At 40.3% G+C, this 24,881-nt stretch overlaps 1 protein-coding gene across 1 annotated transcript in view; it reads right to left on the reverse strand.

Moving 5' to 3' along the window:
- tyw1 (tRNA-yW synthesizing protein 1 homolog) overlaps positions 1–24,881 on the reverse strand; it is a 61,903-nt gene that overhangs the window by 24,167 nt on the left and 12,855 nt on the right. Inside the window, exons 8-14 of the mRNA XM_083984399.1 lie at positions 23,531–23,663; positions 20,219–20,271; positions 20,013–20,131; positions 17,365–17,474; positions 13,204–13,381; positions 9,766–9,901; positions 3,736–3,846 (exon numbers count right to left, since the gene is read on the reverse strand). Coding sequence (XP_083840525.1) covers positions 3,736–3,846; positions 9,766–9,901; positions 13,204–13,381; positions 17,365–17,474; positions 20,013–20,131; positions 20,219–20,271; positions 23,531–23,663 — 840 coding nt within the window. The remainder of the gene's footprint in view (positions 1–3,735; positions 3,847–9,765; positions 9,902–13,203; positions 13,382–17,364; positions 17,475–20,012; positions 20,132–20,218; positions 20,272–23,530; positions 23,664–24,881) is intronic.

Consider the following 24,881-nt stretch of genomic DNA (forward strand, 5'->3'; position numbering starts at 1 on the left):
ACTTGTTAATGGCTCCATTTTCGATAAATATATCGTTTTGTCTCTATCGTTATTTTGTTATTTTAATTAATGTTGGAAATGCTGGGCGAGCTGACCAGCGTTTCCTTACTTTCAGTTTCGCAGACGCTGCCCAGCGGGTCATGGGAATAACGCCGCCGAATCGCCGTTTATGGTCGAACTACGCCGATATCCGATCGTCTTCGAACCTCTGACTTTAATTCTTGATGAATGAAAACATTCTTGGCAAGACTTCCGTCTTGCGCCGGTCCAAGAATTTCACCGTGCGCGCGGAGGCTCATGGTAAATGTAGTATGAGAACACTTTGCTTTCCAAAACCCCTCGTTGTCCCTTTAAAAATTGTGAGTGCACAACAGCGTTCACAATCACATTTTTTTTTTTTTTTTTAAGTATATTTTTTGGGGCTTTTTCGCCTTTGATGGACAGGAGAGTTGAGAGAGAGACAGGAAATGGGGGTGACACGCAGGATAGGGCCGCTCAACGCGGGATTTGAACCAGGGCCGCCTGCAGTGAAGACTATAGCCTCAACACATGGGGTGGGCGCTCCACCAACTGAGCTAAACACCATCCCCACAATCACATTTCAATGAAACTGGAAGTTTTGGATTGATATCAGAAAGTGTTTCCCACCACAACTATCACCACCGTTAACAACTAATGAACACGATTGTCCATCTTGATATGTTTTGTTAGATTTGTCACAGATGTGTTTCTGAAGTAAGCCAACGCTGACTGATAATACTGTATGAACCTCACACATGTATCATTTACTGCTGCTCTCCCTCATTACCCAGTGTGGCAGTGTCCTTGAGTCAGGCACTTGACCTCCCTGTTCCCCCATCTGCCGCTTGCCAACAGGTACAATTGTGAGCATTTCCCAGGTGTGATTCTGTGTAACGGAACAAGCTGCCGCTGAAAAAGACCACACAGCTCAGTAAACATAGCCTGGATAAATGAAGGTTAAAGAGAGTATAGCTGCAGTGGGAGTGGTGGGATCCCGGTGGTAATCGGCCATCGGTGGCACAAGCTATCGCCAGGTAGTACAGGAATGAGATGTGCTCTGGATTATGAATGGGAGTGTGTGCGGAGGGATTCCCATGTGGAACTTACATGTGAAGAGAAGTATGTCATATATGTGTACTTTGTATGTGGGAAACCTTTCACTAGTTAACTGGTCTGTTTAGGACGGGGAGCACATGTCATGGCACGCACAGGGGGATGGATGAGGTATTCATGTGAAAGAGGGGCGTTGGGATGAGGCCTGAGAATTGAGCAGACCACCTTTTCAAACCAATTAGTTTGCACCCCTGCAGTGCAATGAAAATAGAATACAACTGAACCTCCACGCTGGTTGACTTCCAAGGTCGGGCCTCTCTCTCATCTCTGCCATCTCAGGTAGAGACGATTAATGGCGCTGGCCTAATTTTAACAGCGTCTAGGCACTGCTTAAAATGAAGAGAGGAGAAACTGCATCACACAGCAGATTCCTCTACAGTTTACTCTAAGGAGGCAGAATACATAATCAAAACAAAGAACTGTGGTGTAGTCTACTTCCCTGTGGATACAGTGTTTTTATGCTGAAAGGCATGAAACATAAACTAACTAGAATTACTATTGTACACAGAACATTATAATGCCACAGTGAAGTTGAACTTTGACTGTTTGGATACAAAATGCCATCGCTTCATCGATGATGTATGTTAGCTGAGGTCACAGTGACCTTTAACCCCCAAAATCCAATCAGTTCATCCCTTTGTGTCCAGCTGTACAAAATGTGAGGAGATTCGTTAAGATTGTTACAAACGGAGGGGGACAGAGGCAGAGTGAGGAGGATTTTAAAAGTGCATTATATACAATAATACAGAACAATATCCTGAGCAAAGGCAGCAAAGTGCTTTAGTCCATATATCAGGCTCAGCAGCTGTATAGGAAACGCACCGCTGAGTCCCTTAATGCTCACATCACATAGACAAGCTCACTGTAATTGAAAAACCATGTTAGCCCCGTCACAAACAAATTAATAATCTTACTACAGCATGATGAGATCTGTGACATAGAACAGATTGAAACAGTGAAACCGTACAATGCAGCAATCACACCAGGCAGAGAGGCAAACATTGTCCATTATTTTCAATATGAAGCCACTGCACAGTGCAGGTGCTTAAATCGCATTTTTTGTGTTTTAAGGGAATCTATTTCATGCAACACACAAACTGGTAAGGGGCAAGTAGAAATGAATGTAGACCGAGCCTTTTGTTACATAGTTCTGTTTTGCACTTGATTCCCTTCTGATCCCCTGTTTTCATTTGTTCTACCAGTTCTCTAAATCCCTGAAAACCTTTTTGCCTCTTTAAGAGAAAATGGCAGATTTTGAACCCTGGAATTCGATTAGACTGTGACACAGACATAAATAAAAGGATTGCTTGTTGAACATCTCAGTGAATCTGGTATTATTACAATCAGGCAGGAAAACCTGTTAACAAATGTTACAACTGCAACTACTTATGCTGCTGATGCCACCAGTAGCTCCCTCCCCATACTATTAATATCTTCTCCGCCAAATGACCGGATGAGGTCAGCGATATGGTTGGTGGTATGCAACCCACAATTCCAGGGAATTACCCCACTTATCTAGTGACTTATATATGGTCACAGGTTCAGGTTACATCAAAATCCACAGGGTGTTAGAATAACAGCAGTGTGGGTACCTTTCGTGTAGGTGTAGGTAGGTTGTCCTTGAGTAGGGGTACACAAAAATCACTTAACAATTAACAAGCTCAAAGACAAACTCAGTCCCTCACCAATAAAGACCCCCAGACTCACAAAAAACCCTGAAGCTCTTAGATCGTAAAAGCTGTGAAAGAAGTGTTGGCTCTGGGTCAGAGGAGTCACAGTATGTGTGGTGCAGTTTGTTGTGGTTTTATATTTCTAAATAAAAACAAAAATGACATTCTGTACTTGAACAAAATTAAGTTTTGAGTATAAATATCATAGTTTGTTCACCATGTTCACGTAATGCATAAACTGAAACTGAACTGAAACCATAACATTAAAACAAGTGCCTGGTTTTACTGCTGTGGCTGAGATTTGGACACAGTATCTGTAGCCCACTTTTATGAGTTCATAATGATCATTAGTGATTTGATTTGTGACTTCACTTTTAGTTTCAATTATTTTTCTAGGGCTACATGGCTTCAGCCAGACAGAAAAACACACGGATCGGTCACAATATTAAAACCAAGAAGATGATGGTTTCCTTTCTTTGGATATATTTATACTAATTCTGTTGAACTGTTTAACAACATCAAGAAAAGGACTTTTAATGCTACTTGTTTACTTTCAGCTGCCACAAGACAGTTTGAGATACTACTGCTCTTGTTTACTGAAAGGTCACATGATGTGAATGTGGTAGGTCATATCTTTTACAGGAATCACTACAGTAGCAACCAGCCTGGTAGCCACGGTTACAGGCTCAATTTATTTTAGAAAACTCATTAAAAAGGAGCAAATGTGACAGGCTTTGATTTTAGGAGGGTTTACTCCAGACACACATCAAAGCACAGTGCAGAAAAATAAAACAGAGAGTCAGACAGGGATATACAAAAAAAGAAACCAGACGCAAAGACGGTGAGGATTATTACATTGTGACAACAAACTGAAAAAGAACTGAGAAGTGAAGGAGGAATAACAAGCTGATAAAATGCACATGAACCCTACCTTAACCTCTATGAAGTCCGGCTGTCCCAGGGCAATGAGCTCTGAGTAGGCCTGCATTTCCTCCACGTTCCAGGACTTCACCAGCGTCAGTCTGTACACCGTCCTCTGTCTCTGGATGGACACACAGGGGTTGAGGGATGGAAGAGGTCAGTGAGGGCATGACCATGGTACTGCCGTCGTAGCAATATGTTACATATTTAATGTGTTACAGGTCTACTTTTTGTTTGATACTGCTAAAAGAAAAGATTCTCACACAGCAACACATTCTGTGCAGACATTAAGAGAAATGTAAACTTCTTCATTTTGTAATTGAATTCACACAATTTCTTGGCTACTGGCATAAACCAGAATTAGATTAGGTGTTATAACACTGTATGCTGGCATAAATGAGATGCTCCAATAATCATCTCAACTGTAAACAAAACTCACATAACTCAACTGATTAAAACTCAAACTGTAGTTTTATAAGAAAGTAAAAATGTGTTTGACCTCTGTGAGATGAACATTACTGATTTCAACTCAACAGTGAAGACAAACATGTCACCTTCCTCTGGCACACATTAGTATAAAATCACTTGCTGTTGCCTAGGGAGAATTTTGCTCACTTTGGTAACGTTCTTTAATTATTTAAAGTCCAACCTCAAATTTATCTGCTTATACTCTTGCTGTTTTTATATATCATGGCAGTTTGTTGTAACAAACATCTGTCCTCCACCAGTAGCAACACAGTGGTGCACAGTTGTCCTGTCAACCACCTACTTTCTTTGTTAATAATATGAGAGCAGTTTGGGGAAGGTTTATGTGTTTACTAATGATCTGACAGCAAAAAACTGCATATAGCATATTCAGTGTTCCTAAGCCGATCAAGTAGCATCTACTGTACCATTCAACACCAATTTCCACTTCCAATACTTAGTTTACTCCAGTTACACAAGCTGTTAATGATGTTTCAAAATACAGAATACGGGAACTCAGCACTCAGTATTGCAAGTGAGTGAATATGGAGGGAACTGATGACTGCAAAAATATATGTAGACCAACTGTCAGCCATTATTCAAGTAACAATGCATAAGCAAACCACCTGGGAGGGGTTTGCAGACCTTGATTGGAAAAAAAGGTGCACCCCCTTCTAAAGTTCTGCTTTTAGAGTTGAAAACTGCATTTTAAGTTAAGTTTTTTTTTCCAAATAATCCTATTCTTACTGCCACAATAGAGCCACAGCATCAAATATTGTGGGACCATAGACTTTATTTTCCCTATATTAATATGTACAGATTTGGATCGGGATCAAGGCCAAGTCTTGCCATCTCTTTAAATTGTGCTCAGCTAACTTTTCCTGGGGTAAATAAAAGGGCTGAAAAAAGCCGTGCTCACAGTTCAGTGGTGTAGATTCAGGCTATTGTTGTTGCTGTACAGAAGGAGAAAGAGGATTATTGAGGATGTGATGGAGAGGAAGACGGGCAAGAAAAGACAAGTGGAAGAGACGAAAGAAGGGGAATGGTGAGGACAGAGGACATGAGAAATGAGTAATACAAAGAAAGCAGTAAATGACAATGGAAGAGGGGAGCATCCTCTTTCCCTTATTTGTCCTCTCTCCCTCTCTCTTTGGAAGGTTATCTATAACACTAGGTCCTTTCAGCCCAGTAGGGTAGGAGATAATTGGCCTGGAAGCAGGGAGGTGAGGTATTTCAAGCTGCATCTATTCCAAATCCGATGGTGAAGCACAACTCTATCAGTCCCACAGTGCACTGGCACAGAGGCCAGGTGGAGGGAAGCTGTCAAAAGCAGAACAAAAAGGGATAAGCGCTTAGGACGGATGGTGATATAGAGCCCACCATGAAATTGAGACTTGGGAATATGGAGTTGTGAAAGGCAGGCGGGAGGCGATGCGAACAGAGAGTTTATTTTTGGAAACTGGGAAGTTGCACACAGACAAGCCATATTGTCACAGTAAAGTGGACACATGCACACACACAAGTACATGTAGTCCCTCTGGTGCAAGTATGAGTTAATGTTTTATAACCATGTACGCTTGGATGCACAAAAGATTGTGTCATAAAACTTTGTTATGCAAATGTTGCTTTAAGACAGAAACATTCAAAATATTCATAAAATATACACAAAACAAAGCCAGTGCTCCCCTATTCAGTTTACCTGTGTTAAAATAATGACAACATCTGGAGGCAGATGTGTAACCTTAACATTTTTTTAGTATAGGCTAATCAAATCATGATATTTTTATTTTACAGCACTGATCACATGATGCTCCTCAGCTGGTCAATACAGCTTGAGTGAGTGAGTGAGTGAGCTTGCTTTGGCAATATATACAATGTATGTCATGCCAATAAAGCCAATTGAATTGAATTGAAGTGAGTGAGTGAGTGAGTGAGTGAGTGAGTGAGTGAGTGAGTGAGTGAGTGAGTGAGTGAGTGAGTGAGTGAGTGAGTGAGTGAGTGAGTGAGTGAGTGAGTGAGTGAGTGACTGACTGACTGACTGACTGACTGACTGACTGACTGACTGACAACCACAGGTGGAGACGATGTCAGAGAATTAAATGGGGAAAGTGGGAAGAAAAGGCAAAGTAAGAGAAAAGGATGTGTTGTTGGTGCTAACCATAAAGACAGAAAATGGAAATTGCCAAACCCAAGGCCACTGGTTCAAATCCTGCCTGGGGAACCTTGATAGGACATGCTTCCTACAATCTCTCTCTTTCTCAGTTAAGCACCACATTAGATTCAACTTGTAAACAATTTCACAACAGTTTCAACTATTCAGCTATCACTGGACAGTATTTGATTTATCATGGTATAGAACTCATTGTGTTTCAGGTTTTCTGTGGTTGAGAGGTTAGCTTGCTGGGTTCAATTCCTGCCTCATTCATTGTAATGTGATGATGTGCTGCAAACTGGTACGAGTAATCAAGGAGATAACAAACACCTGTAACCAATTGAAGGTGGGGGGAGGGGAGGTGAATTCTGCCAGTGAAGTCCCATAGTGGGCAGCGCAGGACCAGAAATGATGGATACAAATCATTCAAGAGCTTTGCTTTTCTCTGCTGCATTCTTGGTTTTCAAAGTTCCAGTGCAAATAAATCTTAGTGCAGTGGTATAAACAATAAACATGTTAACACAAACCAAGATTGAAAGAGGTAAAGAGAATAGGTGGGGGTGCATATGCATTATCAAGTTTGATCATGTGACCAGACAAAGTGGTATTGGTTAAAGTTCAAAGTGGCTGACACACTAACAAGACTGCTCAGGTGGGATTTGAACCAGTGACCTTGTGGTTGGATGGCAGGAACCTTATCCACTGGGCTATTCCAACTCTTCTGGAGAAGTGGAGGTTGAGACTTTGATGAATGTGAGATTTTTCAATGATGCTTTAAAAAAAAGAAAAGAGTAGAAATGAGCCACAACAAGTAAGTAGAGGACTTTTTTGTGAAAATAGTGCAAGCAGTGATCACCATACAAATGGTTGACCAAGGTAGGAATCGAACGTATGGTGAAGCTTTAGTGGCTGAAAGAAGTAAGAAGATTTGAAGAGTTTGAAGACTGTTCCAATGCATTCTCTATGGGGGAAAAAAAATCAGAAAAAGTTAAATATTTGAAAAAGTATAAAAAGTATGAAAAATTTGAATACATCCGATAAAGTCCAGAAAAAGCTGCACGTTTTGATATATGAATTGTTGAAATAGCACAAAGTATGAAGGACTAGAAGAAGGCCGTAAAAAGGCGGAAGAAAATGGCCGAACAGAAGAACAATAGTGTGAAAAGCATTCACACTAATTACTCACAGACCACAAGGGGTCACCTGCTGACCACTAGTGCAGGCTGCTTTATTTTAATGAGTATAAAAATAACTTGACAGAAATCGAACAGCTTCACTTCACAGTGGCTGCTTATTGCAAAGCTGTACGATTCATTTAGCTCTAAGTTATTTTGGTACTGTGCCCACTGCCCACCACCCCTGCAGTTACCTCACACTGCTATTTTCTTGTTGGCGTGTGGTGAAAATGGTGATCTGGACACAATTAGAGAGCAATGATCCGTCACCGGTGATTTGCCCCGAGCTGTGCAGTCACCAACCTCTCAAGCTGAGTGGTAATGAATTTGTCCATTGTTTGCTAAAGCATTAAACAAGAGGAAGTGGTCCCATTACAGATAGGTGTAAGCGATGCTCCCTCAGAGGCTTCATACTTCACATCCTTCTCAAGGTCGTCTGGTGGGTTACCTAAGCACTGTTCTTTCCCTCACTTTAGCTTATTAGGAAACACAGGAACAGAAAGAATCGATTTACACAAGTGGAGTAGTGGCTGGATACAGGCTGCGATAATGGACTTTCCCTCTACTTACAAATGATGAGAAGGACTGCAGGGTTATTGAATGCACTTTTTTTTTAAACTGGTGCGGTGCTATCTGTGGACACAGATCCCACACCTAATAGTCGTGTACACCCTTGGACAGTTTCATTCTTGTAGTGGAAGCAGTGGTATTATCAATGCCGATGAAACCAAGAACTTACAAGTTTCAAGAATCCGCTCGAGTAAAGTGGTGAAGTGGTCTTTCTCATTTATTGGTATCTTGCTGGAATCTCAATTGAGTTTGGTAAACACACACCGCAACTCAATCTGTGAAGACTCAATCAGGGTTGCAGCTTTCATGAGCTGCTCTGATTCACTCACTAAAAAAAGATGAGTCTGCACAGTGGGTAAGAACTGGGCACATCCAACAATCTGTCACAGAGCTGGAGATAAGAGATTGCTTTCGAGGTGAGACAGGCCAAGTGGGTAGGAACATAAATTTCTGTTTCTATTCATAGGTGTAATATTAGCCTATCAGTAACATTCCCCCAAATCCAGAGATGCAGAGAAAAAAATGAAACTGTGATTGCCTATTTTTTGTTGTACTTTCATCAGAACCAAGGACACTTCATACAATCTCTTTCATAAATTACTGTGGTGGTCAGGATCATCCCTCATCTGCTTATCAACAACCTCAAGTCAAGCCTGTCCCAGGCAAAGGCCTGAGCTTTTACAGAGAGAGAGCATGAAACTGAGACAAACAGGCCATTTAGTGCAGAAAACAACAAGATAATGCTTCCCATTTATACTTACAGCAAAATATCAATCGCAAATTGATATTTCACTGATAGCAATCAAGGAATCAGACATATTCCCTGTAACAACATATTACAGTAGAAAGCTTTCCTCTCTCCAGTACGCCTATTTGGAAGATAATTCAGTACTTACAGTGAGATGATGATAATGGGAAAATACAGTTAGGAAATTAATACAAGTAATGAAGCAGGCCAACATTTCCAAGGGAGAATCAGCTCGACTTTTAATTACACATTCAGGAAATATTCCAGTTCAGTGCAATTTGTGTATTTGTGACGCAGACTTAATAAGAAGAGACAATTAAATTGACTTAATTAAGCTTGGAGTAACAACAGCTATTCTAATCTGGGAGAGCACAGTAGTGAGAGTTTTATTGGCCGTTAACAACATAGTCTTACTTTCATTGATGCTCAAGTTACTTTAAATTGCATAGACTGGAAATCTGGGACACCCTTCATTATCGTTAATTTTGATATGGAGCTAAAGTGGCTATTATCATCACAATGTTTAACATTGAGATATCTAATCTGACAAAAAGGATCTAAGATCTTTCAAACTCTCAGCTTTGACATATTATTCTCAAATCTCTGCATAATTAAGGGAGTGAAAGGTGGTTGTGTGTATACTTGCCACAAAGTGACATGCACCAATGTCTCAGCTAAACACAAATCCAAAAATGAACAAAAAGGTTTGAATGAGTAAGGAGTTTAGTGGAGTCAGGCGCTGTCAGGATCAAACTCCGAAGTTTGCATCTATAGATTAGCGATGTAGTTTTAACCCTACTGTGCTGCAGGCATACTTTTTTTCACTCTCTTCACTTTGTGAATTGCACCTTACCTTAAAGTAGAGTACAGTTCAATCTCTGGTTCACAAGCTCACTTTGCTAACCTCCTGAGTCTCGGTGGACAGCTTACCTTCTCTCCCAGGGCCTTGAGGCTGTCCAGGAAGCGTGGCCAGAAGTCCTTGAAAAGTGGCCGGTCAATCTTTTTCAGACTGTCTTTGGTACTCGCGTCCACACTCACATACAACTGGGTGACTGGCACCAGGCTCCTGAAAATTACAGAAAATATGGAGGGCAAGAGATGAGGAGAAGAACGTTCTAGTTTGAGGGAGAAAGAGTCTGATGAGACATGTAGTACAAACAAAAAAAGGATTACATTGTCCTCATAATTTCTCTTAAGTCTCATCAAGTGTTACCAAACATTTATATAGTTATCACAAAGCATGAGCATTTCTGTCAGAAGCATGGATCAGCTTCAATCATATTACTCAATAACAACAAGCCAAACACTCGTTGTGCTACACAGTTTAGACTCACTATAGAGACAGATGGAAGGAAGGCACCAGGAAGTTGCGAAAAACTAATGTGCGCATCTGTCTTTCATGACAATAAATAAGTAAAAGCATTAATCTATTTGTGTGTAGCTGCACTCTAGCACAATCTGTGAGGGAGGAGAATGCAGCCGAGTAGTAAACAGGAACCAGAAAACTGTAAAAGATTCACACGACTGAAACGAGAAGAGCACTTTAGATGGAGATAAAGTATCTGCTGTACAAGGAAAGCACTTATGTAAAGACGCAAAAATAACCAATTAGCTAAATGAGTAATGAGACAGAAAGTCAGGAAATTGAGTTCAAGAAGTTTCCGTTTTCAAGGCAGTGCTGATATAGAGACTCAGTCAACTGAAGCAGCTCATCGCCAGCCAGGTGGCTCCTGCAGACGGGACAAAAAAAAACAGACAAGACTGATGCCCGCTGTCCTTGCCTTCAACCTGCTCGACGAGTGTAAGATAAGTCAGCCTCTGACAGGCTAGTTAGACGATATATCATGATATGTCACTGTTTGTCTACATGACAAGGCCTCAAGACAGAGTGGTATCTCAAGACATAAGGGGGAAAGGGCACCGGCAGAAACCAGGACAAACTTCTGGAAACGTCATGTCTGCCCAAACATCAAGAGTCAATGATCATTTCCAGGTCTATCTTGAGGTCAGAGCAGGTCAGGTCAGGTATATTACATTGTACATTGTGTAAATTTGGTTTGAAAAAAAATTGTCATCACTCTTACACACACACACACACACACACACACCGTACATGCATTTATACACAGTGCAGGCAACATCAAATGCATAGAGTAGGTAAAAATGACATGAATTAAACATTTCTCCTATCCAGTGCTACTTACAGTTTGTACAAACACATGTACTTTGTCACTTTTCACCAACTAGCTGTCCTATCGACACAGTCTGTTGCCCTGTTGAGGCTGCTTATCTATGTCACTGTTATGCTGGTGGTGATGTGCGGTGCGTTGGATGGTTGTCTGCTTGTGTTATTGTGATTCTGCCCTGCGGTTATGTTGCGCTACCTGCTCCCTCCGGGGACAAATAAAGTTTATCTTATCTTATTTATATGAGTGCTGCTCTCTCAATACTGTTTTATTCAGCAGCACTTTGGGACTATGAACCCTCACCCCAGAAGGAGAAGCTATCCTGTAACTGTTAGTTTTACACTGGACCATTTAACAATTTGAGTTAGAGAATCCCTGCTCTTTAAGGAGAGATTTCCAAACCATTACGCCAGAGAGAAAGACAAATCAGTTCAGAAAAAGCAAAGGTCATAATGGTCCTGTCAATGTAGAGATAGGACAATTTCCTGGGTTCAATTTTGTGTCAACAATTGTCCCAATTTTATTGAACATCTGGTTCAATGAAACGAAACATCCTAAAATGTCAGTGTAGTAAATGTTGATATTTTTGTAGTAAACAGAGCAACGGGCATTATCCTAAACATCATTATCGTACACTGGATGTAAAAATTGCTTTGTTTTCTAAACAAGGGGATGTCAGAGAGAGATGTAGAGCTACAGTGCTGCGTTGACTCTGTGTTGAGCAGAAGCTGAAGTGTTGGGAATAATGACACACAAAACCTTAGTTTGTTGCTTAAATCTCCTGTCATTAAGGTACAAAGCATGTGTGAGTTATGTACGTGTGGCATATATAAATCTGAGGTTGTATCTTCCTTCATGAAGTATCAGACAGTTTACTGTAGGCGCACACTCGCACAGGACACATTCCTCAAGGAACTGTGTCTGCCTGTCTCTACAAAAGAAACATAGATGGATCTGACCTCTTCATGTGTTACGAATTGCAATGCAGCATTTCAGACAAGTGAGACTGGGCACCATTAAACTCACAGGCAGCGGGAAAAAAGCTTCCCGTTGAGACCTGAACATCATGTGAAAAAAGCATTTTTTTCTTTTGAAAGAAGCTGAGAGAGAGTCAGAGTGTCTGAGGAGGAGCGAGCAGTAAGTGGTGATTACAGTGAAATAATGTTTTTGCTGTCTAACACAGGCTTCAACATTCAGCAACATACTGTATGTGAAGAAGCATTTTTTAAAGAATGTGAGCCCTCATGGTACGAGAGTCATCTGCTAAAGAAGTAGCCAAGTAGTGTGTAGTGTATATGTAAATTATGTGAACCATATGTAAATTCAAACATAATTATTTGAATAGGTTGTTTTGTCTCCGACAATTTACATCAGAAATAATCAGTGTGACACAGAAACACAGATGAAGCTTATAGTCAAATTAAATACTATATAAATTCATTATAACTATTCAGTTATAATAAAATAAAATGAAAAGTGTGACATAACAGTTGTGGTTGATGGCCATTGCTCATATGTGTATAATAATTTTGGCACTAAATAGCACCACCTGTCACTGTACAGTGTTTAAGGTGGAGGGGTCATTAAATTAAATTCCTGCCCTAGTGACAGCTTTCTGCGCAAGCTCACCACAATTTCATACCAATAAAATAGAGTGCCCTATTGGTTTTGTGGAGTTAAGTTTTCTTTTAGTGGTTATGTGGACCTTTATGTGGACCTTGGTCTTAAAAAGTTTTGAGATGCAATGGTTTAAAGTACCAGTTCATCCAAATTACAGAAAAGACATCTCATATGTCCTTAGTGTCATCTAATGTAAACAGTTTGATTTGATGTGCCAAGTTTTTTGCTACTCTGACGTCACCCAACTATACTGACGTTAATGGAATTTTGTTTGTGTTGCTCAAAGCACACAAACTGGGTCCTCTCCTACAAGCACTTACAGTTGCAGCGACAGAGCCTTTGATCCTTCCTGCCAGGCAACAATGTGACTGCAAAGACACACTCGTGCTCTTCACTTTCAAATTCATCCCCCGAAACTTCAAAGAGAAAGGCTTGTGAAGACAGGGGATAAAAATATACTACAAAAAAAAATTGTCCAAATTAAATTGCTATGAATGCTTATTTTGAGACTGAGAGAGAAACATGAACCACCCAGAAACATGGTTTGCATTTTTTTTCTTACCTGATTTCCTGTGGGAACTGTGCATTGGTGACCAGGAAACTGGAGATCTGGTGGGAGTGGAGGAGGCGGAGGAAGGTGTTGATTTCGGGGTACATGATCGGTTCACCCACCAGGGAGAGGGCACAGTGTTTGACTGCCAAGCCCTCCTCGTACCGCTCTGGCTTCACTCCAGGAACACCTGGGGGGAGAGAGGTCAGTGGTCGAGTAGATGATAGTTTTGAATTCAATTTCACCTTTAACTTAATCTTTGTCTCCCAACAATTAAAAGTGCAGAGGCATAAATCAGAGAACAACCCCAGGGAAGTTAAAACTGAGGTCAAACTGAGTCATTACACACAACCAAACAGAAAAGATGAGACATGTTTGCTGCTCATGAAAAATAAAGAGGGGAAGGAGGAGAGGAGACAGTATATAAAGAATGAGCTTTGGGAGTTCTGCCCAGAGCCTGGTTCATCTCTCTTCCACTCCCTCTCCCTCTTTTCACTAGGTGGACTTGACCTCTCGTATTCACAAACCACAGGAAGCTGTAAAAGTGTGCTCAGCATTGGTTCAAATGGTAAGGGTAAGTACAAGGACAAAGGTATGAGGGATGATTGCTATAAAGTTTAATAGGCATTATTAACATTTAAGATTATCATGTAAAAAAAAAAAGACAACAACTTATTATTCATAAGAGGTTAATAGATGGGGATTTAATGTTACATTGCTGGAGATACAGCAGATGCCATTTAATTTAGAGTACATGCAGTGAATCTTAATTAAATCAAACTTTGGACTGTTGCCTTTATATGCTTTATAAACCGTCTATGAATTATTGATAAGTGCAACATTCTCTAAGGTTGAACCACAAAAAAGCAACTGTGACTGCACTGCCTTCAAGGACAAATTACATCTCACAACAGAAGCGAAGGCATCAAAAATCAAGCTATCTCCCAGGAGAGATCCCACTCTGTTCATAAACGCAAGCCGAGGATGATGAAGCGTGTGCGTGTGTGTGACTTAAGTGTCTGAAATCTCATAAAATGTTATGTATCGTACAGTTTAGTAATGTGAAATTCCATTAAATCCTAACATAGTTCACTCTCTTGGGGATGAAGTAGGATCAAGTTGATCACTCAGATAAATATTAAGTCTATCAGCAGGGACAGAGGACCTTATTACAGAATATGTAATAATGGTTACTGAAACAGAGGCCATAGCTTTCATTACATTGACCTGCCTCTCTTTGGTCTGACACCAACATCCTCATAGAGGAAGGTCAACAAATATCCTCCTCTGATTTGCAGATTACTTCTCCCTTGTAATAGCTTCTTGTGTGTGTGTGTGTGTGATTTAATAAACACACTCAACTCTTCCCAGTGGAACAGCTCAATAAATTCAGTTGGTAAAATTAAACAAGTAGATGGGTGCTTGGACGAAAGCAGCACAGAGTAACAGTCAGGAGTGAGTCATGCACTGCAAAAGTGCTGCGTTGTTGTAGAACAGAAAATGATGTGACAAAATATTTAATTCATGCTTTGACTTTGCTGAGAAACTTAAAACATCACCAAGCCTCATCCTGATATGCAAATGTTCTGCACAGTGGCATAAAGGGGGTTCACACAAAATTTATCAAAAGGCCTAGAGCAGGAACATTTCAGCTAATAGATGAATGCTAAATGCATGTATGCATAAAATGAAAAAATAAAGTACAGTCAAAAGCTCAACAAGCCACAACAGGGCTTCTATAAAGGGTATCCAAATATCTAATGCTGAGTGTGGTTTTAGATTCTAAAACCACACTCAGCATCCCACTGAAGGAGTTTGAAACTGTTTGTTGACTGTTTGAAATGTTCCCTAAGACTGTTAACTATAAGTGACCAGAGTTTTATTATAAGTGCGTTTGAAGTCATGTAATAAAAACATAGCAGATTTCAGGTAAAACATACAGAGAAACTAAATCCTGCAAGCTTGGACGGTGACTGATTTGTTGTGACATCACAAAGTTACAGAAGTCCTACCGGGTCATTTTAGGGCTGAGTTTCTGAATACAGGCCATGTGCGTTCCTCTGTGGACTGAGGATTTGATACTTTCACAGTGCTAATATAGAACCTAGATCCGATCTTTTACCACACTACACATGGACATCTAAGCTTATCATTCAAAGGAGGATACTGTTTGGGTATAAATCTGTACAAGAAGATCCACTGACTGACCCGAGATAGTCAGTGGGTTGGACTGGGCTGGATTCCTACAGTCAGTCGTGAGATGCACGTATTTGTTCCTAGTTTTAGTCATCAAAAAATCACATCACACAACATTTACAGAGAGAAGAGCCTGACATACAAAACATGTGTGACAGCTGGTAGGGCAATAAACTTCACTTTTTTTCTTTTACATTTAAAGAGTGGCTAAAAGTTTTAATTATAAACAGACACATGCCATTTAAACTGCTATTTGAAGAGATCTTTCAGACACAGATTATCAGGTGGTCAGAGCAGAAATCAATCTGTTTAATCACACAGGGAGTTTTCAGCAGCATTGTCTGGATAGTTCATTGGGCAAGACCTTGTAAAATGTATCAGTCAATGGTAAATGGAGTTGAGGGCTGCCTAATTTAATTTTATAGTGCAACTGGAAAGAAAATTAGAGATGATAATGGCCATATAGGATTGCATTTTGCTCTAATATGCTTATAATTAGAATTGCAAAGATTTGCTTTGTAAACGCATTTGAAAATGTACTTTTTAATTTCTGTGCATAACATCACAACTGATATCCTTTTAGTGACAAATGTGCTTTTTTCATTCTAATCGAAATTGAAAACCAGTTATCTGTCAACATAACCTTATGTGCACCATTGTTCCAGTATAATCACATCAGGAAATTACATTTTCAATAACGACCTGCATTGTAGTACATTATGAATGGCTGCTCTGAGAATGATATTACCTATAAAGTGGTCCTTTGAAAAGGGCACGTCTCAGAAGTTTTTAGTATTTGACACTGACGTCTGTATCGTTTGCAGAGTACAATGGCTTTACTGTTTTATAATGGGATCAGCAGTGGCTTTGAGGTTAGGGACGCAGCCATCTCACTGTTAGGTCGAAGGATCAAACAATGAAATTGCGTCTTGGCTTTCCGTTTTACATCAGATATTTACATCTTTGGCTTTTCAAACTGTTGGTCAGACAAAACACACAATGTGTTTCTGAGAAACTCTGCTGTCTTTATATGGTGTCATGTTATAGATCAAACAATTGAAACTCTGTCGTATTAATATGATGTCATGTTATAGATCAATTCATTGCTTAATTAAAAACATTATGATTGGATTAATTTAATTAAAAAAATATGATTAATTTAAAAGAATAATGTAGTTAATGCTGCTGTTTAAGTACAAACTCTGATCAGGTGAAAATCTTGTTTTAGATCTTTGACTCCATGTGGATGACAAGCAATTTTCCAGTCATGGTTTGCTTTAATAAATATTTGTTTTGACAATATTTCTCAAAGAAAATCTGCTCAGCAGATATAAACAGGATGATCACTAAATTCTGTTTCGACTGAGCTTCCAAATAGTCGTCCTCAGCCAATGCTGCAAGCAGCCAGAAATATAAATCCCACGAGCCAGTGCTGTTGGTACAAGTAGTAGAAATGGAGCCCAAAAGGCACAGACAGGGTTCATTCTCTATTACAACCATTACATAGTATCACCCCAGTCTATCTGGAAATGTACTAAATCCTCAGTGAGGTTACAGCACAAATGTTGAAAAGTTTTGGGCAAATAAGGAGAGTGAAGTTGTGACAAACAAGACGCCCTGGATGTGCCAGATGGGGAAATTAACTTGTGTGTGTGTATGTGTTGAGAAGTGATTGATGAGATACTACAGTAAGAGTGTGATGAATTAGCAGACAAACCATCAGCATTTTGATCTTCACTCTGCTTCATTACACAAAGGGTTACAAGAGTTCGTTATCAGTTAGCTGAAGCAGACAGTCTGCATGACAAAGATGTTGTGTTGTGTGAGCTGCTGCGTCTGTGTTGTTGCACTCAGGAGGGTAACTGATGGATAGATAAACAAATAGCCAGACTCAGTGCTGGAGAAACTGAGTTACACAAAGACGCAGAACATGAGCGGACGGGCGCGTTTGCACGTGTCACCTGGTGAAGCACCAACCTCTGAACTGTCGAATCATGTTCTGGTGCTTCTCTAGAGCGTCCTGGAGGATTTTCTCTGCAGGGTCCATCTTCCAGCGCCACTCTGTGCCCACAGGGTTGGTGTGATGTCTGTTAGTGGGGTAGATAGACAGCAGCAGATAAGGAAGACCAGCAGACATACTGTAACCACTCAGTCAGAAATGCTACTATTCCACTTCTTCGCCACTGAAGTATTAAGTGTCAACTGACATCCAGTACAGCTCCTGGACAGATTTAGGTCATTGATATAAATTTAATCTCAAACTGAAGGTGAATTATGTTGATCATATTAAAACATATTACATGAAAGAATGCGTCCTACTGTAAAAAAAAAAAAAAAAAAAAACTGTACCTCCTGCAGGCGTTAATGACACCTTCTCACCAAGTGTGATGTATAGGTGCAACAATAAATCCTGAGACATCGCAGTCTGTTGCATCAGACAGTCTGTTACATGCATATGCATATACACGCACTCTCAACACACATACCGGCCTTGCCCATCAAACCTAATCCCACCTGTTATGACACAGAGGTGGACGGCGAGGGTAGCTGCAACAATACAGCTGTGCCCGGAAATTGCTTACTTGCTGTCATCCCACATAGCTGCCTTAAGAAGAGACTGGCATATATGCGGTGACAGGAGAGCAGTTCACCACAGCAGCACATTCTGACAGCGACCTTTCACTGCTCAACACAGTTGCCTTTTCAAAAAGGAACTTGAGGGGAGCAGAAGGCCTGGTCTCTCGCCAATGTCATCTTGAATCAGTGTCTACCTTTAGGCTTCACAGTTATGCTTGCCATTAGTCTTCTTCTGCCCATAAATCATTAACTTGTTTGCCACAGTAAGATAATTGCTCAGTGACAAGGAGTGGTCTTGACTAATGAGGTAAACAAGTTGGTTTTGAAAGAAACTAAAGGAGGAAGTAATCCCCAAAATACTATAAAAACAGATTATCTTTACAGTATAGCTGTGGGAGACACAAGTGTTCTCTAAAAGGCTGGTTAAAGGTTCTGCAAATCATTTTTAAATCTAAGTTTAAACAATAATACAGCAGCTGTACTGCTATTGTATTTTCTATAAAGATGTATTAAGTAACAGCATCCTGCAGGGGAACAAAATCACACCTCTGTACATGCTCTAATCTGAGTTTCTCCATTCTCTCATGTTACTGCATGTTTGTGGGCAAGCTGGTGCTCATGAGTCCCTCCATATAAACTCTCCTCCACACAGAGTCACCCTTCACATGTGAGACGAAACGGTGCAGTATACACTGTTCGGGTGAAAGCGACCTCCACTAAAGAAAACAGTGGAGGTTGATTTCATCTCAGACAACGACAGACATAAACGAAGACAGAAGTGGTGACGACTGGCCGAAACCCTGGTCGGCCACTGGTCCATGACAGTGCACAGTTTTTAAGAGTTTCTATTTACTCCATCACAGTCATTCATGCTGCCAGCTGCAGCCAGTGAGCCCAGGGCTGGATTTTTGACCCATGTCCAAACATGGAATCAGCACTGGTCTAATTAATCCTTTACTGTGATGGAGAGCTAAATGTGATGCGACAGAAGCTGTGGTAACATTAGCTAACCTGCTGTTACTGATATCATCAAAATGCACCAGAACCCATTAAATTAAGTTTTCTAATGTATTTGTGAAGTGGCACTGAGTGTGGGCGTGTGCCTGGCCTGCATGCATGTATGACTGTGAATGTTTGAGGGAAGGTGTGGCTTATGAAGCGTTTGTTTTGCTCTGAGAGACTAGTGTGAAATGTAGTGGCAGCGCTGGCCATCTATTGGACCCCAACCGGTTTGCCTGTCCACCTGCTGGCTTATACCAACTAGAGCACTGGAAAAGAGAGTAACGACACGCATTGGTTCAATGGAAGCGCCTCCTGATGGCGGAATATGGGTATTGCAAAAGCGCCCAAGAACTGACAACTCTGCATTGTTGGTGAATGAGCAAGTGTGGTATTTTCAATAATTTAAGGACATTTATAGATCACCCACGTTAATAGCATCATTGAGGACCCTTTACAGATAAACATTAACACATAGGCGAGTAAAAAAAAAACAAAAAAAAAATAGTTGTCTACATGAATGTTTCAATCTACATTTTGTAATAAACAAATTATAAGTATAATTTAATATGACCAAGACACCTAAAAACAAAAACACGGTCATTTTCATCAATTTACAAGCAAGTGGCTAACACACATACATTGGAGTGAATGAGTTTTCTGGGCGCTTTTGCAATACCCATATCCTGCCACTCGGGGCGCAAAACCCTTACCACGGGAGTCAATGGTGGTGTCGCTACTCTCTTTTCCAGTGCTCTAATACCAACATCCCTTGCTCTTTCTTTTAGTTTTTAGTATGTTTTTATTTGAATTGTATCATAAGTATTTTACTGTATTTATTGCACCCCACACTTTCTTTCTTTCCCTTCTCTTGGATATGTTTGCCTTTGTTACTGTTTTATTGTATATTATGTATTGTGTATGGATGTTTTACATGTACATGGCAGCTGTCACAACTCCCTTGCCCAAGACAAATTCCCCCTGGTGGGACAAATAAAGTTTATTTGATTGATTGAACAATGCAGTGGCTTTATTTGTCAGGTACATACCTCCAACAGAAGACACACTTGTTAGCACAGGCAAGGCTGGGTGTAGTTTCCATGCACCGGTGGGACTCAATGCCATAGAAGGTGTGTTTGTAACAGCCTCCTCTCCCCCGCAACATAGACTAACCGACAGAAACAACACCTTTAATGCGTTTCATGCATTCACTTTGTCAAACAATCTAATGCTCTAGAAGAGTAAATTCGATTACCTTGGTCCATCGACAAAGCTTCACTCCTGAATGACTTCCGATGAGTTTGTACCCTGCACAGAAAGATAAAGAACCTGTGAGAAGAATAAGGCTCTCTCGCGGTAAACATCTCTTCCACTCACAACCACACAGGCAAATACTTCATACAGAGGAACATAGAGATTTCTTTTCCTTTTTCCTTCAGTGAGCCCATGCTCCCAGCATTCACAATGCTATATTCACTCACAGGCCTCTGATAAGGCCTGCTGAATGTCTCATATGGACGATTGCTGCCTGCTTCAGGACACTTCAACGGCAGGATGGAGAGGGGAGCATTTCTAATTCTTTTTCTGAACAAAAGAGCATAAAGTGTTTCAAATTCACTTTTCCTTTGCGTCTCTGTGGCGGCCGTACCACTAGATACAAACTGGTTCAGTCCTTGCAGACTTTGCACATCTTTCTCTGTGGCGTCGGTCAAAGAGAATAATTTTATCTGTATGACTCGATCTGCTCAAGAAGATGTTATTTGGGTTGCTTTAGGGGAGGTAAGAATGGCTCACTCTTAAAGTCTCAAGTGTTTAAAGATGCTTTCTTACAGAAGCCATAGAGCAGCTGTAGAGCTCAATGTGGTGGGAACTCTTTATTTTTGAAATATTGTATGTGTTTTAGCTCCTATGAAACCTTTAAACATGAAAGATCTAATTAAAACACAGCAGGAACTTTGTGTGAGTGGATATGAGCTCAGAGATCTCAGGTTTGATGCTAGATCAATAACATACTAATGTTATTCATCAAGCCTATTTGTGCCTAATACTCCCTGCCTAAGACTCAATTGATTTACCACCTAAATGAAACAGCGTGCCACTTATGAATGCAGAAACACGTCGGAAAACATACATAATTCAGTCTTTTTGTTTTGTTTTTTTGCTCAAACATCAGTGTTTAAAAACATGCTGAAGAAGCCTTAGTCAAAGTGAAGGAAGAGGAGATGGAGAGAACAAAAGTTTACTCTTTGTCCTGTCTCTGAGAACAAAATCTGCTGAAGTATGTGCTATGAACAATACTTGGATGTCTAAGGTGAAAGTAGTCGAGACAAAGTGGAAAATGACTCAAAGATTCACCAGGAGGCATTTTAACAGCAATAGTAAATCATAATAAATGTGTGTGATGCTGTGCAGTGCCTGAGAGGGAAATAAATAACATGATGAGACAGCGTCATTCTGGATGGAAATTTCAAAATTAAAACTAAATTAAAACTAAACTAAACAGATTGAAGCCTGTTACTCAAACATCTGTTTGAATGATCACGTTATTGACCACCTGCTTCTTAATCAGCTCTTCAAAGAGGTCTTAAATTTGGCACCACAGCTAATGAACTGAAGGCTTTCAGAAAGTCTGCTGCTGTAAATAGCCCTTACCCATAAGGCTTTTAGTGCACAAAAATCAGTGATGGTCTCTCTAGTGAGAAACTGAAGGTTTAGGTAACTTTAAATGAAAGCGGTTACTTTGCTACTGGCAACTCTGCAAACAATGTATAGTTTGTTCTGTGATACTCCACTCTGAAGGACATAAAACGATAAGGGAGGAGACTAATTTAATCAAAGAGTTTGAAAAAAAAATCCATCAAATGTGTTTGAAGGGGGATGCAGCTTCTTTTTCAGGATCTTGCAGGTACTAGTCTTTCATGTAGTAATGAAATCGAAAAGTGCCTTTTAATATTGCAGCTGCACTCATGAATATTCTAGTGTGAAATATTTTTTCCAGAGTTTAGCTCCATGCTCTCTTGTGAAAGAGCATTTCACTTCACTTCAATCTCTGCAACAGTCTATCATACAGTTCTTACTACTGATTACAGTTGATGAGATCGAGCCTTGTTCATGGGAAATGATTTGCTCAAATATGGAGCTGTGTGTTAAAACTTTCGTGGACTTTCAATAGAGTATGACTTTTGCATCCATGTCATGCCAGGAAAAGGCTATACAGGAAACACAGCCAACCAAGACTCAGCATCATTACAAACAAAGCCAAAACTTTCATCCTTCATCCTTTTATTTCAAATGAAACAAACTGTCCACCAGGACCGACTGTTGCCAACATCAACACCACGAAATAGGTCAACATTTGGTCAAATTAAGTGAAGTCTTGCTCACGGGGTCCTATTTATAGAGTGTTGTGTAAGCTAACGGTGGGGGGTCATTGCCTCAAAATTACTGGCCTGTGCTACACTAGTGAATGAACTAAATAGTAGAAGAGCAGAATAGTAAAATGTTTCAGGCTAATGAGACAACAACGAAGAGACTCGGTGGCTTTATTCAACGCCAGCAACGGGTGCAATTATCAGAATATACATTTTGAACTACACCCAGTTTCAAACAATTGGACAATTGAATGTTTAATTAGAGATGTCAATTTGAGACAAGAACAGTTTTTCCACGTAAAATTAGCAGAAAACACATCGTGTAAGACAGTATGTAAGTTGAACAACATGGTCTGGACACTGAGTTCAGAACTTTAAGAAGAGAGGACTTTGGACACAGTGAGGACAGGAGGAGGCAGAGAGGTTAATTAGACTGCACTGCATCATTCAACTGCCATTAAAAGACACACACTCTTCAGCTCTATGCATCTCCTCATGTTACACCTATGACCAGCTTTAACTTACCAATTTCGCCATCAGGATGTTTAAAAAAAAAAGACTGGATCAGGATCCAATTTCAACAGCTAATTAACTTTAACATAATCCAAACTGAGCTTCCAACATGTTACTTCGTTCAGCATGGTGCGCCAAAGTAATTAGCATTTGAGCCCAGTGGATGTTTAAAGACTCACAGGAAACATCACCAGGAGCCAGGTGACTTTGAGAACACCAACACCTCCGTCAGTGACTTTGATCACGAGCAGACACATTAAGCGAGACAGGCGAAAAAAAAACCTAAAACTTGTCTTGACTTCTCTGCCGGCAATTTGTGCATTTGTTAGATTTGCTGCCTAAATGAAAGAGTGACGTGTGTCATAATTTATGTTCTGAGGTATTTAATTACAACTTTGCTGCCCTTGTGGAATCAGCAAGGTTAAGGATACACTGACAAGCAGCTGGTGTGCTAGTTCTGTAAAGTGTTTTTTTTATTGCCAAGTAATGCAGCTAGATAATATGAATATATTACCCACCATCACCAGTGACACACGGCAGATGTTCTTTAGGAACTAGCTCTGTATTTTACACAGACAAGTCAGAGATTCATAACACTCTAATAGTATCTGAAGCAGTGTCCGTTTTGAAACCAAACCGATGTTCTCGAATGTGTAACTTGTCCGAATCCTCTTGTTCCTTACCTTGCTTTGTCAGTGCTTCTCTGAGGGCAGGTGTGATCATTTCCCGTCTTTCCTCATCATCCTCTATTTTCTTCACACCATTCATCTTGGACACCTTCACCATCTGGCCGTCTCCTCGACCCTCCTCTTTGCTCTGCAGCAGACACTCAGAGTCAGTTGTTGTTTATAACCACGATGTGCAGTATCTTTAACCAGTGGGCTGTGCTGCTGGACTGTGACTGACATTTGTCACAAATCAGCAGAATATAATGTTGAGAATTTCATGTTTCATGAGGGGAAAAAATCCTGGTGGAAAGAATAAACACTAACACTCCCAAATCTTCAAGACAACAATAAACACAAAATCGGTCAAAATAGGTCCACCTGAAGCCATTCATTTGAAATTAAACTCACATGACTTCAAAAGGGACACTTGGGGGCAATACTTGTAGGCATATTATTTGAAACCTGCTTTCAGTGTGTGAGATAGATTAGACCAATTCATTGATTTACCTGACGGTCCTCTCCAACCTTGGTGCCAAATATACAGTTTAGATCCAATTGTTCACCAATGTGCTCGAACAACTTCCCACAGCGTTTAGTTATTACAGAGTAAACCACTGTCATTGTCTATCTCCACTCTGTATCCAGCCCATACAGTTAGATAAGGGCAGACCTGCTGGCAGAGCAATTCACTGTTCCTGTGCTATCATGGTTCAGAACCATGTTTATAGTAATGAGTCACTGACTCAAGGGATTTCAGGTTCCCTGCAGAAGAACACTGACAAATGATGGGATGTGTTAGGACATTGCTCTGCAACATACTCATTAATCACACATCACTGATTCACTGCAATAAACATGGAGACCTGTGTTTCTGATGCAGATATAACAACTGCAGTATCCAGGATCCAGGTGCTGAAATGTTAGAGCAGCACCGACAGAAAAGGTCAATTGTACAAAGAGTCCAACAGAAACTGCACTGTACAACGGTGGTTTTATTTTAGGTTTCTTTTTTTTCTTTTTTTTTTTACCAGACTCTGACTCCGAGCCAGAGCTTATAAAACCATCTCAAATCCGTGGTAGCTGGGTGCCATAAGATTTGATGGGGAACAACTTTAAGTCAAAAGCAAGAAATTCCAACAAACTCCTCGAAAATGTTTGATGTTTGGCAGGACTAAAGATCAAGGCTTGTGATTCTGCATTCACTGTTGCTTTGTAAGTAAGTTCAGGTTTGAGGCCCCTTAGGTGTCAGTGAAATACAACAGAAACAGGTATACAGCTTAAAAAGACAATTGCTGGATTTATTAGCACACCAGCGTTTTTGATGCTAGAGCAGCTGTCTATTTGTCTTAAAGATGAAAGACTTCCC

This window comes from Trachurus trachurus, assembly GCF_905171665.1.
Source record: "Trachurus trachurus genome assembly, chromosome: 13".
NCBI classification, from domain to species: Eukaryota; Metazoa; Chordata; class Actinopteri; order Carangiformes; family Carangidae; genus Trachurus; species Trachurus trachurus.